We start from the raw sequence: 19,436 nt of genomic DNA on the forward strand, positions 1-19,436 counted from the left end.
TGGTGCCACACCACCTTGCTGCCTCAAAAGGTGTCCTTCAGCAGAGAATTCTCCTAATCAGAAGGAAACACAATAAATATTAAAATAAGAGTTGGAGAAGGCAGAAACAGTGAAATTAGAAAAGCCCACAGCAGGTTCCCCGTTCTGGCGGCCTGTTCTCAGCCTCCGCTAGAAACAGAGTGTGCTTCTTAAAGGCATATTAAAGTATAAATGGAGTAATGACAGCAATCCGCTTTGTCACATCCCATTTCTACAACCTTGGGGGTTGTGCGTAATAATACTGGTTGCTAACTAGTTAATTTGGTTTTACTTTATTCTATATTTAGCGTGTATAACAACAATAAAAATGAAACATATTTTCCCCACGTAAAGGTATAATATTTCCCCCCAAAAATGATCACATAACACTTTTCCCCAAAGCTATATCTCATCAACAGTACGTCGTGCCAGAATTATATTAATCTAGGACTCAGAAAAAGACTTTTTAAGTCCAGGTTAGGAACATTTTCTCCACGACGTGAATGCTTAGTAGCGTTAAAACAGAATGAAAATCCATGCCCACCTCCTTTCTGCTGCTACTTCTCTCTCTGTCACACACACCCTCTTCAGCGGTTGGTTTCAGTGAGCGGGGTCAAACGTTTAACTCCGCCCATCTTGCATCTAACTTCAATTCTAACTGATACATTTTTATATTTAGTTTTATTTAGTGTAATTATATCTATATTTTAATTATCATGCCATACCATATCTGATTTTGTGAAAAGCTTAATAAAATGTGTTTTTTAGTTAGCACGTTCCTCTGTAGAAGGTAGAAATGAGTGCACTGGGGGGCGAAGGAGACCTATCTAACATGGCGGCCGGCCTCTAAATGGTGTTTTTCAACATGGCGCCCAAGCGGGCCCACGTTGCGCCCGGGCTTCAGGCTTGTGTCGCGGGTGACCAGAGGGGGCGCTAGCGGGTCGAGGGAAACAGGAGAAGAAGAGCCGCTTTTCTTAAGGAGGATGATGGCTGTCAGATCTTGTTTAGGAGTCAAGTTTGGCGTCTCAGGTATGCACGTGTCAACGTTCACGTTCTCCTCCCAGGTGCGTTTTTCCTGCGTGACCTCCGCCGCGGTGAGACCGCGCTCTCGGTGCTGTCTGCGGCGAACAGAAACTAGCGCAAAGGTCACGCTCCAGCTAGCCGAGCCTCCTCCTCCTGTTGTTGTTTACTCTGCATGCGAATGTTGTTGTTGTTGTTTACTCAACTCTGCATGTGAATGTCATGCCAGATGTTCACGTGAAACCAGCTGCTGAGTGTGTAGACGTGTCCTAACAAGCGCTGTCAGCAGCTGCCTGTAGACGGGAAACACGCGTCAACAGCCAGAATACAGCTATTATTATTATTATTATTATTATTATTATTATTATTATTAGATACATGCGTACCTTGGATCTAAGTGGATATATTCAGCTCTTGTGCTGATACATTTAGACTAATGTGTGTGTGTGTGTGTGTGTGTGTGTGTGTGTGTGTGTGTGTGTGTGTGTGTGTGTGTGTTCCCAAAAGGCCTTTTGTCCCAGCTGACCTCCAGCACGCGTCATCATGGCAGCAGACCGTGTGTGTCCCCCATCCTGACCCCCCAGCACAGGAACACCTCCTCCTCCTCCACCTCCTCCAAGGTTAAGGTGGATTTGGATCAGAACACAGGTCAGGATCGGGATTGTGGAATCATCTCCATCATTCGCCCTCTCAGACCTCTGATGCTCCGTTTTCACCTGTTCACCGCCGTTATCATACGTGTTCCAGCGCTGCCAGCCAGAGTAAACACCAGATTACAAGAACATGTAAACAGACCACAGCATCGATGCGTCACAGTAAACCACTAGCAGCCTAGAGCAGCTAACAGACCCCGCCTGCGCGACTGCTGCATTTGTAACATCCCCGTTTCCGGCCTCTGGCTCAGGCAGAGGGGCCGACTGGCAGACGTCGGACGGAAAACGCGTTCGAGACGGCACGGAATGTCCCACGGAGGAGACGTCTTCCTCTTTAAAGCTGCGGCACATAGTTTCACATTTTCTAAAGACATTAATAAAACGGCTTAAAGGTGACTATCTGACCCTGTTTCATCATAAAAAGAAGCTAATGTTACACAGGCCGTGTTCGAGTTGAGCAGCGCCTCACCTGGAAAACAGACGAGAGCAGACGGATGCAGCAGGGGGAGGGGCTTAAAGCCGGCGTTTAAGTCGGACAGATGTCCCTACATGTGTAGCTCGCGGGTGACGATGGATGAAGATATCGCGTTAGAGTTCATACGTGTTTAATTATTTATGTTAATTCTGGTGCCTGTTAGCAGCTGAAACACATCCTCACGTGCTTGTGGATATCATATCATGCATATGGAGACATGACTGTAATAATAAGTAAAGGTTATCAGCTGTAGCTTCAGTGTGCTCATAGGAAACATGATGAAATAACACAAAACACATTTCTCCTTATGGCCTATATAGTTGATATCATCAACGTAACATGACTTACAGAATACATGTGACCAACTAACATTTCATGTTCTACCACCGGATGTTTGGATCAGAATGTGAACCAATCAGATCTTAGATCAGGTGAGAGCCAGGCGTTTCCCGTCATCCTCTAGGTTTAGCAGCCAGTGGAGAGCAACTGCTCCAAAATCTGCGGCCGCCTTGATCTCACGAGGTTGTCGTTGCCTACGTAGGCATGACGTCAGAGCAAGTCGGCGCCAAGTCGGACACGAATCTAACCGGCATGCACCGCTCGCCGATCACCGCTGGTCTAATCTGGGCAGAACCGGCTCATCTCGAACACGGCCATAGTTCATCCCCACCCTAAGCCCCTCCCCCAGCCTCTACAGCACAGCCAATCATTTACACGAGCCTAGAGTGCTGACCAATAGAACTGCGTTTCCCCAAGAGGAGGCAGCCAATCAAAGAGAAATGTCTCGAGTCCCCTCCTCCCCTTGACGACATCACGCTGCAGACCTCCATGTTAATGCTGCTGATTCTAGAAGAGGCTAAACTGACTAGATACTGACTTGAAACCGTGTTGGTAGCTGAGAGTGACTCGCGTCACATCCCAGCTGGGAGATGGTGGTTCTGTTGGAGGTTCAGCATGTTGTTGATTTCAGATGAGACCGTTTCACCTGCTGGTGAGTAGGGTTAGGGTCAGACTCAAGGTGCGCCGCTGTCGTCTGCAGGTGTGGCGGTGATGCACATGCAGAGTCCTCCGGTCAACAGCCTCAGCTTGGATTTCATCACTGAGCTCTGCATCAGTTTGGAGAAGCTGGAGATGGACAAGGGCTGCCGGGGCCTCATCATCACGTCGGTGCGTTACCGACTCGTTTAAACCGGTGTGGCGGTCGCCATTACACAGGTGTGTGTCTGCTACCGTCAGTGGTTCAAAGTTCACCCCCGGTGTCTGTGGCTGGTTTCCATTCAGAGCCAGCCCAAGGTGTTCTCAGCCGGCCTGGACATCCTGGAAATGTACGGCAAGAGCCCGGAGCGCTGTGGCGAGTTCTGGAAGTCCGTTCAGGAACTGTGGCTGAAACTCTACAGCTCCAACATGGTCACCATAGCAGCTGTTAACGTACGTATGAGAACATCGTCAGTGCTCCTCCAGGGTCCAGGGCCCACACTCAAACGTAGAGCTAATGTTTGTGAAACGCTGGTCAGAAACCGGTAACAGGTGTGGGTCCACGCCGTCGGCCTGCTGGAACGACGAGGTTCAGGGCTGCCCAACATCACGTTGGATGCCCCTGCCCTAAAGCCAACGCAGTGACCCTCCTGCTCTCCTCCACAGGGGTCCAGTCCGGCGGGCGGCTGTCTGATGGCGTTGACGTGCGACTACAGGATCATGGCGGATAATCCCGCTTACAGCATTGGTCTGAACGAGACGCAGCTCGGTATCGTAGCACCGTTCTGGTAAGGGCCTGCACGCGTTTTAGTTTGTGGGGGGTCTCGGTTGTTAACGCCCGCTCCTGCCTCCGCAGGTTTAAGGACACGCTAATGAACACGATAGGCCTCCGAAACTCAGAGATGGCTCTGCAGCTGGGGCTGCTCTACAAACCTCAGGATGCCCTGAAGGTTGGACTGGTGGACCAGGTGGTGCCCGAGGATCAGGTCCTCCCCGCCGCCGTAAAGTCGGTGAACAAGTGGTTGGCGGTTCCAGGTACAACGAACCCGAAGCCGTTACGAGCCGTCCTGCGGGACTTGTAGACACGAGTGTTGAAGGTGACTCGTCAGGAATCGAGCGTAATCGACTGTTCTTGCCTTCGCCTTGCAGAACACGCCAGGCAGATCACCAAGTCCATGATGAGGAAGTCGACGATCGACAGACTAACGTCCAACAGAGAGGCTGACATCCAGAACTTTGTCAGCTTCATCACCAGAGAGTCCATCCAGAAGTCCCTGCGGGGGTACATGGAGCTGCTGAAGCAGAAGAAGGCCTAGCACGGCGTGGAGAGCAAGACCGTCATACTCACGTTAGCGGGAATGGATGCAGCGCCCGGCAGGAGCCCGGGGTCGGGGTCGGGCAGCGCTGCGCTGTTCTCATCGGCAGCAGCAGACCTCGGTGCCTGTTGTTGTTTCACATTCAAGGACAATAACACAACTGTCTCTGATTTCCTGCGTTTGTGTTGTGCCGACTCTTCTGTGTCGTTCCTGTCTGAAGGTGCAGTTGTGTGGTCGGTTAAAGGTTTCCGGAGCAACCTCCACGTGTGTGAAACTGGATTTATTTACTTCCTGAAACTCTGGAGAGGTTAGAGGTTGAAGCTTGAGGTGTCTGTGTGTGGAGCAGCGAACACAACGACACACACACTTCTTTTCTTTATGCTGATTTTTCACGTGTCACTCTTTATTCTGGTCCTCGACGAGAGTCGCACTCGGATTGATCTGGATTCAGTCGGCCCCGTCCGAACCAACCAGCGTGACCTCCACGGGGAAATGGTCGCTAACCGCCAACGCCTGCAGGAGACAGCAGACATTGATCCAACTTAGGACGTTTAGGTTTCTTCCCTCTGTTGCTCCAGCCGCTTAACAAGCCAAGCCCAGCGCACCGACACACCTGAACACCAGTTCTGTGTTCAGGTGTGTCGTCTGTAGGCGTTAATCAGTGAGTAGGTGTTGTTCCTCTGCTGGAAAGTACATCTGTGACAGGCTGATTCTAACAGAGACGAGCTGCAGGAAGTCCAGAGAGACGCTTATTTCAACCCAGTTGGGTTTTTCTCGGTGAAGCACGTGCACGTTTGGTGCACTTGACTTCACCATGGGAACAAAGAGCCTGGAGTTTGAGCAGGTGTGTTCTTGCTGTGTCGTATCTCTGATTCCGTGCTGTAGTTCTTTTTTAAAACACAGCAGTTTTGTTTACCTGTAGCGGGAAAACAGGTAAACAAAACTGCTGTGTTTAAAAACGAACCACAGCATGGAAGCAGGTCCGTAAAACATCGGCAGAATCAGAACCGCTGGTTACGGTTCAGGAAGAATGCAACAAGGAAACGTGATGGAGCTAAAGGCTAAAGGTAGCTCCATCAGCTGTAACTTAGCCTTAACTTATCTTAAAGTGTGGAACACTGAAAACATTTTTAATGATTATCTCTGACCAACGGGTCACTATGAGCGTTCCATACAGGCTGAACATGAGAATAGTCTCCTACACCTACCTCCTGCTTTAGCTTCTGTTAGAGAATAGTCTCCTACACCTATCTCCTTCATCAGCTTCTGATAGAAAATAGTCTCCTACACCTATCTCCTGCAGTAGCTTCTGGTAGAAAATAGTCTCCTACACCTACCTCCTGCTTTAGCTTCTGTTAGAGAATAGTCTCCTACACCTACCTCCTGCTTTAGCTTCTGTTAGAGAATAGTCTCCTACACCTATCTCCTGTGTTAGCTTCTGTTAGAGAATAGTCTCCTACACCTATCTCCTGCAGTAGCTTCTGATAGAAAATAGTCTCCTACACCTATCTCCTGCAGTAGCTTCTGGTAGAAAATAGTCTCCTACACCTATCTCCTGCAGTAGCTTCTGATAGAAAATAGTCTCCTACACCTATCTCCTTCATCAGCTTCTGATAGAAAATAGTCTCCTACACCTATCTCCTGCAGTAGCTTCTGGTAGAAAATAGTCTCCTACACCTACCTCCTGCTTTAGCTTCTGTTAGAGAATAGTCTCCTACACCTATCTCCTGTGTTAGCTTCTGTTAGAGAATAGTCTCCTACACCTATCTCCTGTGTTAGCTTCTGATAGAAAATAGTCTCCTACACCTATCTCCTGCAGTAGCTTCTGGTAGAAAATAGTCTCCTACACCTATCTCCTGCAGTAGCTTCTGATAGAAGATAGTCTCCTACACCTATCTCCTGCAGTAGCTTCTGGTAGAAAATAGTCTCCTACACCCATCTCCTGCAGTAGCTTCTGGTAGAAAATAGTCTCCTACACCCATCTCCTGCAGTAGCTTCTGGTAGAAAACAGACGGTGAAACTCTAGGATTAGAAAGGTCCATCCTCCACAGCGTAGACATAGAAGAGTAGACACCACTGCTGCCTCTGGGGGCCAAGTCTCCAGGTCTACTTTCATAGTCTTTGGTTAACAGGATGTTTTAGCTGAGGCTTTAGATCCGTGGAGATCTGGAGCTCACAAACGGCGAGAGAGCGTTGTTCATCAACCCGTTCACACGCGCCAGAACCAGCCCTCTCACTTTAACGTTCTTCTGGCAAAATAAGCGCGAGTTCGGTTCACGTTCACAAAAAAACATCAAAGCAACAATCGTTAACTGAACGTGTTCAAACGGCACAACGCTGTGCACCGGTATCTTTCTTCCCCCTGAGAACAACTTCCCAGACATTCATTCCTACTAGAGACCACTGCAGATGTACTGAAGCAACCCACTCCTGAAAGGTGTCATGTCCTCCAGAGATCTGGTCCCTGGTGGTGCGGTAGAAGAGGGGTCACCCAAAGGTTATGATGGATTATTTTAACCTGCTGGAGGTGCCTTCAGCTGCACTGGCCTGCTACAGCTACAACAGCCAGGTCAGCGGACCAGCCAACAGCTCGCCAGTCAGGTCAAAGGAAGACTTTGCTTCTCCCAGCTGAGGCTGTTGATGAGCAGGCTTCCTGAGAGTCCTTCATCTCCAAACAAGCAACGTTTCTAAATAACATTTCCACTAAAATCTCAACAATGAAGCGCTAAAGTAATTCTCACCAGGCTCAGGCTGAGGTCCAGATTCAGCATGTAGTCGTAGACTCCTGCGCTGCCCTCCACCACTCCCTTCATCATGTCAGAGGAGACCACGATCCTGCACAGAGCAGCCAGGTGAGGGGGGTGGATGCGTGTTTTAGTGTGCAGGTGTCCGTCTGTACCTGTCGTAGGGACAGTTGGTGTGGGTAACTGTGGTGTCGGCCTGATCTGGGATCAGCCAGAGGAAACTCTGGTCAGTGAAGAGGCGGATCTGCTGCCATTCAGAACTTGTCACGAAGCTGCAGCCTGCGTTAAAGTCGCCCAGCAGCACCACGTCCTGCAGAGAGAGGAGGTTCAGCAGGAGTTCACCGTCTGTGTGGGTTTGACTCGAGGTTGGTTCACGTTTGTGTTCCAGCGATGACGAGCGTCAGCCACCACATCATACAGAGCGTCTACTTCCACCACGGCGTAGTCTGGAGAGGTGTGCTGAGGGATCAGGACGAAGGTCTCCACAGCTGCAAACCAGAAACACAGGGCTGTCTTAGGCTTGTGCTCCAGCTTCATCAGGAGAGAGGCCTCGTTTATCAGGCGTGTGTGTGCGCGTGAGTGTGTGTGTGCGTGTGTGAGTGTGTGTGTGTGTGTGTGCACAACACCAGTCTGATGACCGTTTTTACCTAAAGCTAACTGACTCTGGTGTACGAGCATCAGAGACGGGAAAGTCGGCCGCAAAGCTGTGAGTTGGGGACACACACACACACACTCACACACCTACACACACACACCCACTCGCACACCTACACACACACACACTCACACATACACACACACACACACTCACACACCTACACACACACACCTACACACACACACACACACCTACACACACACACACTCACACACCTACACACACACACACACACACACACACACTCACACACCTACACACACACACTCACACACCTACACACACACACACACTCACACATACACACACACACACACTCACACACCTACACACACACACACACACACTCACACACCTACACACACTCACACCTACACACACACACACTCACACATACACACACACACACTCACACATACACACACACCTACACACATACACTCACATGCACACACACTCACTCACACACACACGCGCACACACACTCACACACACACTCACTCGCACACACTCACACATGCACACACACACTCATTCACACTCACGCACACACTCACTCACATGCACTCACACACACACACACACACACGTACACACTCGTACACACACACTCACACGCGCACACACACACACACTCATTCACACTCACGCACACACTCACTCACATGCAGTCACACACACACTCATTCACACACACTCACGCACACACTCACTCACATGCAGTCACACACACACACACACTCATTCACGCACACACACACACAGGTACACACACACAGGTACACACACACACTCATTCACACACACACACACACACACACACACACAGGTACACACACACACACACACACACACACACACACACACACACACACGCACACACACACACCCACACACACACACACACACACACTCATTCACACACACTCACACACAGGTACACACACACACACACACACACACACACACACACACACACACACACACAGGTACATACTGGTGTATTTGGAGGAAAACATGACGATAAACGGTTCTCTGCTGAAGGTGTCCGTCCCACAAGCTTCACATCCGTCGTCGTAGGTGTAGTGTTTCACCGCCGCCACCCTCTCCTCCCTGGAAGGAAACGCTGAATCTGCGTTTTGCTGCTCTGATTAAAGTGAGTTATTATAAAGCACCTGTCACAGGTGAAGTGCTTCCCAAGGACACGACAACTTAAACGTGATTAAAAGACAAAACAGAAGAAAAACTGGACTTTTAGCGGATCTCATCTAGATCTTAGAGGTTCAGCAGACTTTATGAACGGTGTAGCTCGGTGTACCTGTAGAGAAACAGGTACCTCTCCTTGTAGGTGCTGCGACCCAGAGGCTCGCTGACTACGTAGCCGAACACACGAGCATCTCTGAGAAAGCACAGATTAGGACTGGTGGACCTACAGCACCTTCTCTGGCTACAAACCAGTTCAACCAGTTTAATTAGACTTTCCACCTAAAGTCTTAGCATCTGCTGTGTGGGTGTCAGTCTCACTTGTTGACGCGGGCCATCAGCTTCTTAGTTGCAGACAGATCGTTGTCTCTGACTTCCTGGATCAGAATGACATCATACCGGTGAACAATCTATAAAAACACAAATCAGCATGCTGTCATCTTCATTCCAGCCACATCACCGAACCAACGCTCAGAAAAAAAGAAACCGTCACCATTATCGTTGGCCTGTGTACTTGAGGGACATCCCACCGTTTTACACGCTTGCTTCTGTGGTTTCCACGCTCCTAACTGGCTCCTAATTTGCTCCCGTCGTGAATGCGATCGCCGCTACGACACTAAAAGTCCCCAGTGGAGGGACGACGTGTCTGTCGAAGCAAAGCTAAAGCCGCGTCCCCGTTCTCAGCACTCAGACGAGCTCACTCGTGGTGAGAGATGGACTCCACCTTGGCTGCTCACTTTCTCTCCTGGTTGCAGTTTTAAGGATCAGGATCTCACGGCTGTAGTCACAGAGGAGAGGGTGTCTGGTTTGGGGACTCCAGCTGGACCTCGTCTCACACTGGAGACGATGCAGTTCTGCTGGCGTCCTCAAACCGTGGCCTTCAGTAGGCACTGCAGCAGTTCTCAGTCCAGTGAGAAACACCCCAGATGAAAATCAGCTCCTTCGAGTCTGAGGTTGTTGTTCATGAGTGCCGGTAGGAGGATGCAAGAGCTGGATCAACAGATCAGGGTTTGTCTGCAGTCGTGGGTGCTGTGCTGTGGTCTGCTGAGCCAAAAGTAAAAGCTCTTGACTGAACGATCCGTCTCCAACCCTCACTGACTGCGATGAGGCTGCAGCACTTACTGAAAGGATCAGCAGTTCCCTCACCTGCAAATGGTTACTGGACTTCCTGACCACCCGCCCTCAACATGTCCGACTGGATAACCGCTCATCAACAATCACAATGAACACTGGTGTACCACAAGGCTGTGTGATGAGCCCTTTCCTCCACTCCCTTTTCACCCACGACTGCAGACCTGCTGATGGTTCCAACACCATCATTAAGTTTGCAGATGACACCACGGTGATTGGCCTCATCAGTGACGACGATGAGACCGCCTACAGGGAGGAGGTGGGCCGTCTGACTGAGTGGTGCGACACAAACAACCTGCTGCTCAACACTGAGAAGACTAAGGAGCTCATCGTGGACTACAGGAGGAGTGCTGACCCACATCCACCCATCCACATTAAGGGGACGGCAGGGGAGCGTGTGAGCAGTTTCAGGTTCCTGGGAGTCCACATCTCCAAGGATCTCACCTGGACTACCAACTGCTCCAAGATGGTCAAGAAGGCTCACCAGCACCTCTTCTTCTTGAGGACTCTGAGGAAGAACAACCTGTCCCCAGACATCCTGGTGAACTTCTATCGCTGCACCATCGAGAGCATCCTGACCAACTGTATAACAGTCTGGTATAGGAACTGCTCCGCCTCGGACCGGAAGGCGTTGCAGAGGGTCGGGAAAACTGCCCAGCGCATCGCCGGAGCACCACTTCCTGCCATAAAGGACATCTACAGGAAGCGGTGTCTGAAAAGGGCAGGGAAAATCATCAGAGACCACGGTCACCCATCACATGCACTGATCACCCTCCTGCCCTCTGGGAGGCGCTACAGGAGCCTCCGGACTAGGACCACCAGGTACCGGAACAGTTTCTTCCCCACAGCTGTCAGACTCCTGAACTCTGCCTCCTGACATATGACCCACGTCAAACTCATGGACTGCTTGTATTAACTACAGCCTGTACATACTTATAGTCATAGAGTATTCATAACATACTTCATACCATGTACATTATAACATACGTAATAGATGCATTTCTGTAATATACTTACACATCTATGTTATTGCTAACATATTGTAATACATCTATATCACGGCCAAAGCACTTCTGGATGGATGCAAACTGCATTTCGTTGCCCTGTACCTGTACGTGTGCAATGACAATAAAGTTGAATTCTATTCTATTCTATTCATCATCTCTGGTTTGGGAAGGTCTTGCTGTTCCTCTGGAGTTTATCATTAATGCTGTTAATCAGCTCACCATTAGTTCAGAATTAACTGAACGTCTATCAACAAGTGTCACCAAGATGTTAAATGAGTTACTTAAGAGTATTCCAGACCGTGCTAATGATGTCCATCAGAGTTGTGTTGGACGATTTCTTGTCCCCAAAGGACCTGATGTTGAAGGCTCCCAGGAGCAGACAGGTGGACACGTGCAGCAGCAGCGACACCGGGAGCCCCAGAGCAAACAGCACACGCATTCTGGTGCACGGTTAGATCTGGAAATGGCAATCTGTATGTTCATCGTGTAGCAACATGGATTTTGGTCAAATAAAAAACACACAAAGGACGTTATAACGTCCCTGACCCATGCCAGGGCCTACCAAAATTACACAGAGACAAATAAAAGCAAAGAATGTTGGTGTAGGAACAAGCTAAAATAAACAAAAGCAAACTGGATAAAAAATTAGCTAAAATATTTCTAAATAAGGCTAGCTCACGCCGTGAGGGTGCCTGTCTGGCCGCGAGTGGAAGGTCGTTCCACAGCTTAGAGGAGCCCTGCCTCCTCTAGTTAATATTTAATTATAGATCCACTAGGATAAATACAATAAAGTTTATCTTTCACCAAATACAATATTTACTAAGACATCACAATATAACTATAGACACATTACTTGTCTTTGTGTGTGTGTGTGTGTGTGTGTGTGTGTGCGTGCGTGCGTGTGTGTGTGTGTGTGTGTGTGTGTGTGTGTGTGTGTGTGTGTGTGTGTGTGTGTGTGTGTGTGTGTGTGTGTGTGTGTGTGTGTGTGTCTTCTCCATCCCCAGTGAGTCGTGGAGGATGGCTGCTTATACTGAGCCAGGATTCTCTGGAGGCTTCTTCCTGTTAAAAGGGAGTTTTCCTCTCCACTGTCGCTGCATGCTTGCTTAGTATGAGGATTGCTGTATAGTCACTGACACTAGTCAGTGACTTGATGCAATTTGCTGGGTTCCTTATATAGGAAACATTATTTCTGATTGGCTTAATGAACTGACCTGAATTGGAATGTTTATTATGTGAAGTGCCTTGAGACGACTCTTGTCGTGATTTGGCGCTTTATAAATAAACTTGAATTGGATTGAATTAAACAGGTCACCCGTGGAACGACTAGTAATTCTTGCTGTAAGGACCTCAAACAGATAGCATGGAGCACAACCCTGCAGAGGCTTAAAAACAAAAGTAACTATCTTAAACCACACTCTAAGAATCTATTCTGAATTTAACAGGTAGCCAATGTAGGGAAGCTAAAACAGGAGAGATAAGATCTCTCTTTTTAATTCTCATCAGAACTCTAGCTGCAGCATTTTGGACAAGCTGAAGACTTTTAACTACATTCTGTGGACTTCCTGAGAGTAATGGATTACAGTAATCCAGTCTTGATGTAATAAATGCATGAACTAGTTTTTCAGCATCACTCCTGGAAAGGATGCTTCTAATCTTAGCAATATTCCGAAGGTGGAAAAAGGAAATCCTACAAACTTGTGAAACCTGGGATTTGAATGACATGTCCTGGTCAAAGATAACACCAAGGTTCCTTACTTTGTTCTCGGAGATTAATGTAATGCCATTAAGGTCAGGTGATTGACTAAGCAATTTCCTTTTCTGGATTTCTGGTCCAAAGATGAGAACTTCCGTCTTGTCTTGATTTAAAAGCAAAAAGTTTAGAGTCATTCAATTTTTTATGTCCTCAAGACAAGCCTGTAATCTACCCAACCGATTAGGTTCATCAGGGTTAAAGGATAAATATAACTGAGTATCGTCAGCATAACAGTGGAAGTTTATCCCATGCTGTCTGATGATTTTACCAATTGGGAGCATATATATAGTAAAAAGAATTGGTCCAAGCACTGAACCCTGTGGTACTCCGCAAGTAACCCTGGAGTATGAAGACGATTTGTCATGTACATTTACAAAATGAAATCTGTCAGACAGGTAGGATTTAAACCAGCCTAGCGCTGTTCCTTTGATCCCTACAACATGTTCAAGTCTTTCTAAAAGAACATTGTGATCAACTGTGTCAAAGGCAGCACTGAGATCTAACAAGACTAGAACAGACACAAGATTCTTATCTGAGTCCATGAGAATATCATTTGTAACTCTCACTAATGCAGTTTCAGTGCTGTGATACTCTCTAAAACCAGACTGAAATTCCTCAAACAGAGCATTAGTGTTTAAATGCTCACATACTTGGATGGCCACTATTTTCTCCAGGACTTTGGATAAAAATGGAAGGTTAGATATTGGTCTGTAATTCATTGGGTCATCTGGATCCAGAGAAGGCTTCTTAAGTGAAGGTTTGATTACAGACACAAAAGGACATATTTGGGTCTTCTTCAACAGAGAATGCAGGACTGCCCGTTGACTGACATCCGCAGACGTGAGTATGTCACGTTGTTCGTTGTCCAATAGGGAGCATGCCGAGGCAGCTTGAAAGACAACGTAGATCCCGCCCACGACTGAGCTCTGTCTATGGGTCGTAGCCAGGCTATATATTCACGTGTATAGGACAACTTGCTTGATGTGGAGGTTTTACGTCACAAGTCACGTTGACCTGTCACACAAAACGATTCTCGGCTCTGGGGCCAAACTGGAGTTCAGACAAACATCTCACACTCACAGTGGACTGCTCTTCCTCCTGAGCCACAGCGGCCCAGAAGGTGTCTCTGTATACAGAACTCCACTGAGATCCGTGCAGCTGCAGTCCATCGCCCCCTTGGTGTGGGAGTGACAGACTCATGCAACACCTGCCGGCTGACCAGAATCATTTTATCTCAACAGCTGCTGATTAATGTTTGTAGGACAGGGATAATGTTTTATCTTGTTAACTTGCCAGCACAGGAGCTGGTCACAGTCCTGAACCAAAGTCTAACACATCACTAACAGCGTCCGTCACACCGAGCCGAAGACACGGGTTTGCATTTGAAACAACTTACAAAACAGAATATTATCAGTCACATTTAGCAGTAAACCTAATATTTTGGCAAATAAATGGATTTTTCCCCGAGCTGTTAGTCTGCAGACATGAAACAAGAGTTTTGTGGTGAAGAAGAGAAATAGAGGCGCACCTGTTCCAGTTGTTAGGAGAAAATACGCTTTAAACCCAAATCCTCGATGGTATCGGTCCTCGGGTCTTCTACATTCTGACTTGAGTTTCTTTTGGGAGGTTTTTTATTTACCTGCAGGTGATGGGGAGGAGAGGTGGGAGGAGCTGTGAAAGAACTTTCCCAGGTTTTTCTCTTTAGGTTACTGAAACAGTTAGACTCAGTGGAGCCCCACAGGGACCAGGAGGAACTCGTCTGAAGGTAAAAGGCATGCCAAGAGGACATTTATCTTGTTCAGGTGGGCATACTGCTGCAGCACCAAGACCACTTTCTAAGGTAAAGAGGAACTGAGCCACATGAAGGAGCCGGGAGTCATCTTGGAGGTCGACCAGTGCGTGCTAATGGTGGTGGTTCCGAAACACAGGCAAGGTCAGAACATGCAGAACTCACTAATGAGATGTGAGCTCGGAGCCCGGAGTTGTTACGATACTCTGCCATAAAAATGAAGACTCGATCTGCTGCTCGTCTAGACGGGAATAGTCTTAACGGAGTCTCTAATAACCTTCTGACCCACAGTGGTGCAGGGGACTGTTCTGGTCCTGCAAATACCTGGAATGTATTGTTGTTGTGTGTGTGTGTGTGTGTGTGTGTGTGTGTGTGTGTGTGTGTGTGTGTGTGTGTGTGTGTGTGTGTGTGTGTGTGTGTGTGTATAAATGTGTGTGTGTGCGTGCGTGTGTAAATGTGTGTGTGTGTGTGTGTGTGTGTGTGTGTGTATAAATGTGTGTGCGTGCGTGCGTGCGTGCGTGCGTGTGTGTGTGTGTGTGTGTTTTATTTGTTCCCTGTCTATAAGCAAACCACAGATTTCACCCTGGCTCCACGGAGCGTAGCTCAGCTAGCTGCTGTCTCTGGCACAGCGTGCAGCATGAAACCCCATCGCTGACCAGAGAAAAAATAAATAAAAACAAAAATAAATAAATGTCAAGTATTGTTCCGGAACAAAGAATAAATGAATGCCACAAAAGCTATTTTCTAATCGCTTTGCCTTACGCCCTGAATCGCAAACATACTTCAGTTTAAATGAGAAGTAATTATGTGTGTTTTGTGTGTCGTGTACTTTGAGATTTGTCAGCTTGTTAATATTTGTGATTCCAGCTACAATAACAAGTTTGGAAAACAAATTAGCTTACAAATATTGGGAGTTTTAACAAACTGGATGAAGTGGTTCCCTCGTATTTGTCTAAAAACCTCAACCGAAAACACGTTTCGGTCCAAAACCAACCATTGGACCATCCGGTTCGCCGATCCGCAGCGCTTGCCTGGGTCGTCCACTCATCACACACTCTCGTGTTCAGCACCAGAACACCACCGGTGTGAGGTTCTCCGCTCAAAAACACCAGAGGAGGAGAAACAGCCGGCTGCTACCACTTCAGCTTTAGGACAATCTACCAGAGTCCCAAAAAGAAAAACGCTATCTGAAGTCACGGACAACAAAAGATGTTTGGACCTAGAAAAATAATAATAATAATGCATAGAACTTATATAGCGCTTTTCTAGACACCCAAAGACGCTTTCACACACTCACACTGCTAGTGATGGTAAGCTACTTGTAGCCACAGCCGCCCTGGGGAGGTCTGACAGAGACGAGGCTGCCATTTGGCGCCGTCGGCCCCTCTGACCACCACTAACACAGGCAAGTTGGGTGAAGTGTCTTGCCCAAGGACACATCAGCAGGATACCCCTGGCGGGAGCTGGAATCGAACCCATGACCCTCCGATCATGAGGCAACCCGCTCTACCACCTGAGCTACTGCTGCCCCAAAATGACAGCACTTTGTATTTTCTTGCTTTGTCCGGCATCGGGGGTTCTTGCTTCTGGCAGAAGTGTCTGAGGGAAGATACTCGAGGGGAGGGGCGAGTGTTCCATAAATGTGTTTGCGTTCAAAGCCTAGCTTGTTTGCAGATTTGCTATAACAGCTTTAAAATAACCAAAATCAGACGTCTCATGTAGGACGTCGCAGCAGAATCTCTTCTCCCCCAGTATCAATGCTACTTAGCACATGGCCAAATTTCTAGTGGTTTTCTCTACGTTTAATGCGCTATCTTTCATTCTGGAAGAAGGATTTGAAACTGGCTAAACTCACAGCCAAATTTTCTTTACTACTCTCGATCTACATTCCTACCCTCACCTATGGTCACGAGCTGTGGGTAGTGACCAAAAGAACGAGATCACGGATACAAGCGGCTGAAATTTGTTTTCTCAGCAGAGTGTCTGGGCTCTCCCTTAGAGATAGGGTGAGAAGCTCTGTCATCCAGAAGGGGCTTGGAGTAGATCCGCTGCTCCTCCACATCGAGGGGAGCCAGTTAAATGGTAAATGGCCTGAACTTGTGTAGCACCTTCTTAGGGTTCTGCAACCCCCCAAAGCGCTTCACAATACAAACAGTCATTCACACGCCGGTGGGGATGGGGTACGATGTAACCACAGCTGCCCTGTTGAGGTGAAGAAGAAGAAAGTATAATTTCTACAGCGCCTCTCAAGATAAAAATCATGAGGCGCTTCACAAAAACAAAAAATGTAAAAATATAAAAAAGCATTTAGAAAATGTTTAAAATATATTTAAAATGAGCAAAAAGAGACAATTGTGATAAAAAATGTAAAGAAAGAGAGAGAGTGAACAGGAAAGAGGGAAACCAGTGGATCCTGAGGAAGGTGGAATAGGTGGGGAGAGCAGAATAAAGAGAGTGAGGTGAAGAAGGTCATACAAAAGCCAGCTTGAACAAGTGAGTCTTCAGCTGCTTTTTAAAGGAGACCACTGAGTCCTAGGGGTTGTACGAACTAGTCGACTAGTCGACTTCACGGCTCTGTAGTGACTTTTTATGCCTGTTATCAACTAGTCGCTGTCACGTGATAATGACTGACAAGATGCAGTCCTCGGAAAAGACAGCAGGTGATGAGCCCCTGCGCGTCTGGATCGAGGCGGAGGCGACGCGCTGTGCGGTACTGACACCGGCGGTAAAACGGACATGTAACCAAACTGTGACCTTTTCCCTCTTGCAATTTAACCTTCCCCTCACCCCCATCCTAACCTTAACCAGCTTGCGCATGCAAAGCTCTGATCGTTGACGCGCTCCAGACATTGCGTCCTGAGCACCGCCAAATCAGGTGTCACCACCTCAAAAACAAATTAAACACGCGATCGTTCATGTCGGCTCATTTCCTTTCATGTTTTCTGTCTGTTATTTGTGCCTGATGCGTTTCGCTGCTGCGGAGCGAGGCTCTTCACCTGTTTTGTTCTTCGGTGACGCACCCCCAAGATTCCACTATCTCCACTCCGCTCTGCTCCGGCATGAACTCCGCAGCAAAAACGGTCCCGTTGTAGTCGGCCGGCGAGCAGCGGCACTCCGCTGTTTTAGCGGTCGGTAGATCTTTTAGAACTGCAGTTCAAAGGTAACTCATGAGGTGAATATATATGAACCCAGGTAGCAGTTTCTCTTTAGGATTGAGAGGAGATGCAGGAAGATAATAAACAGGCAGGACAGAAAAATAGTCAAATAAAAACTAAAAACCTGTAGACGGTTCAGGGAGGTTCTGCTCAGACACGTGAAAAGAGAGTTACAGTAGTCTAAGCGTGAGGAGATGAAGGTGTGGAGAACTGTCTCAAGTTCAGAGCGGGACAGAATGGGACTCAGCTTAGCAACGTTCCTGAGATGGAAGAAGGAAGAGCCAACAAGAGAACTGACATGAGAATCCAGGGTGAGAGCTGGGTCAGAGGTCACGCCAAGATTCCTGACAGAAGGTTTGGTGTGGGAAGCAAGCTGACCAAGAGAGTCTCTGACTTTGGGAACCAGCTTGTCTGGGGCACAGATGAGGATCTCAGCCTTATCTTCATTCAGCTGAAGAAAGCTCCCACCATCCAGGTCTTGGATGCCTCCTGGACACCTCCCTTTCCCTTTTCCAGGCATGTCCAACCGGGAGGAGACGTTAAGGAAGACCCAGTGGTTGGAGAGGGAATTCTAGGCATCTTTGCTTAGGCTGCTTCCCTTGCGATGGATGGATGAATGGATATTTATTTTTATTTATTTATGTTTTTTAACTTTGGCTGGGAACCAGGATCCCAGCCCCTCCCCCCTACCTGCCGGGTCTCATGTTGTGAACTGTGACGTTGTTGCTTACATGTCGGGTGTTTTTTTGCATTGGAGTGCTACACCCTGCTGGTGTAACCCTGTTAATGCCTTTTTTTTCTCCCTCCCTGAACTTTCCTCATGTATTCCCTTACTCATCTACAAAGGAGCGCCGTCAATGGCTGCTCCCATGGTCTGCCTGTATCTGTCCTGTCTACATGTGTGTGTGTGTGTAACCTTGGTCAGGTTGTACTATGGAGTCAAGTTCCTACGCTCTGAAAGGAGCGCTGGCAATAAAATTCATTCTGATTTTGATTCATTCTGATGAGTCCTCCAGGTAAGACAGTGAATCTGTTCAATCATGGATATTTCATCAGTGCAGGAAGCGCTCAGAGGAACTATGTTTAAACAGATGCACACAAATATAAAATATAATTATATATTCAGCATAAATATTCATATATTCATATGTACATTGAAGTATGAATGTTTTAAAAACTATTGTGATTTATAATTTAACGTTTAAACACAATGTAATTTCGTAATTCAGATTGGTGAAAATGTGATAATAAAAATCAGAAACTCCCCTTTTTATTGTTTTATTGATGAAAGTAGAAAATGTGGCTAAACATGTGGCTACATCTGTTTTTTCCCATGATTCCTTTATTAGTGCACTTATAATTGTAAATGAAAATTACACAAAATCCAACTTTAGTTTACTGTTAAGCACGATTCACACATTAATGTGAAAATATTATGGAGATGTATGCTTTTACTAAACAAAAGGTTTATTTGTTTGGTTTTTATTTTGCCAGTTTGAAATGGGTACACATTTTGTCCACTAGGGTGCGCTGCTGCAC

At 47.4% G+C, this 19,436-nt stretch overlaps 2 protein-coding genes across 3 annotated transcripts; one reads left to right on the forward strand and one right to left on the reverse strand.

The window, feature by feature from the left end:
• The first annotated feature begins 896 nt into the window (after positions 1–896).
• Positions 897–4,718, forward strand: eci1 (enoyl-CoA delta isomerase 1). Its single transcript, XM_015945166.2, has 7 exons — positions 897–1,047; positions 1,546–1,686; positions 3,206–3,333; positions 3,448–3,594; positions 3,808–3,929; positions 3,998–4,176; positions 4,291–4,718. The coding sequence occupies exons 1-7, from the start codon at positions 1,002–1,004 to the stop codon at positions 4,455–4,457; spliced, it is 930 nt and encodes a 309-aa protein (XP_015800652.1). The 5' UTR covers positions 897–1,001; the 3' UTR covers positions 4,458–4,718.
• A 114-nt stretch (positions 4,719–4,832) lies between these two features.
• Positions 4,833–14,965, reverse strand: dnase1 (deoxyribonuclease I). 2 transcript variants are annotated; one of them, XM_015945168.3, is made up of 9 exons: positions 14,482–14,965; positions 11,499–11,657; positions 9,384–9,472; positions 9,178–9,258; positions 8,857–8,972; positions 7,577–7,689; positions 7,357–7,511; positions 7,199–7,292; positions 4,833–4,970 (listed from the first exon to the last, which is right to left on the reverse strand). In XM_015945168.3, exons 2-9 carry the CDS (start codon positions 11,637–11,639, stop codon positions 4,905–4,907), a joined length of 855 nt encoding a protein of 284 aa, XP_015800654.3. In that variant the 5' UTR covers positions 11,640–11,657; positions 14,482–14,965; the 3' UTR covers positions 4,833–4,904. The 2 variants fall into 2 exon arrangements, with proteins under 2 accessions (XP_015800654.3, XP_015800656.3); XM_015945170.3 differs by lacking the exon at positions 9,178–9,258.
• Positions 14,966–19,436: the final 4,471 nt, after the last annotated feature.

The sequence above is a fragment of the Nothobranchius furzeri genome, chromosome 12, assembly GCF_043380555.1.
Source record: "Nothobranchius furzeri strain GRZ-AD chromosome 12, NfurGRZ-RIMD1, whole genome shotgun sequence".
NCBI lineage: Eukaryota > Metazoa > Chordata > Actinopteri > Cyprinodontiformes > Nothobranchiidae > Nothobranchius > Nothobranchius furzeri.

Excerpts from the sequence above, each read along its gene's own strand:
- eci1 (XM_015945166.2), top strand. The coding sequence starts at position 1,002 with ATGATGGCTGTCAGATCTTGTTTAGGAGTCAAGTTTGGCGTCTCAG. Across the intron at positions 1,687-3,205 it reads GGATTTGGATCAGAACACAG|GTGTGGCGGTGATGCACATG; the intron begins GTCAGGATCGGG and ends TGTCGTCTGCAG. Across the intron at positions 3,930-3,997 it reads GGTATCGTAGCACCGTTCTG|GTTTAAGGACACGCTAATGA; the intron begins GTAAGGGCCTGC and ends CTGCCTCCGCAG.
- dnase1 (XM_015945168.3), bottom strand. The coding sequence starts at position 11,639 with ATGCGTGTGCTGTTTGCTCTGGGGCTCCCGGTGTCGCTGCTGCTGCAC. Across the intron at positions 9,473-11,498 it reads TGATGGACATCATTAGCACG|ATTGTTCACCGGTATGATGT; the intron begins GTCTGGAATACT and ends GTGTTTTTATAG. Across the intron at positions 9,259-9,383 it reads CTGATGGCCCGCGTCAACAA|AGATGCTCGTGTGTTCGGCT; the intron begins GTGAGACTGACA and ends GTGCTTTCTCAG.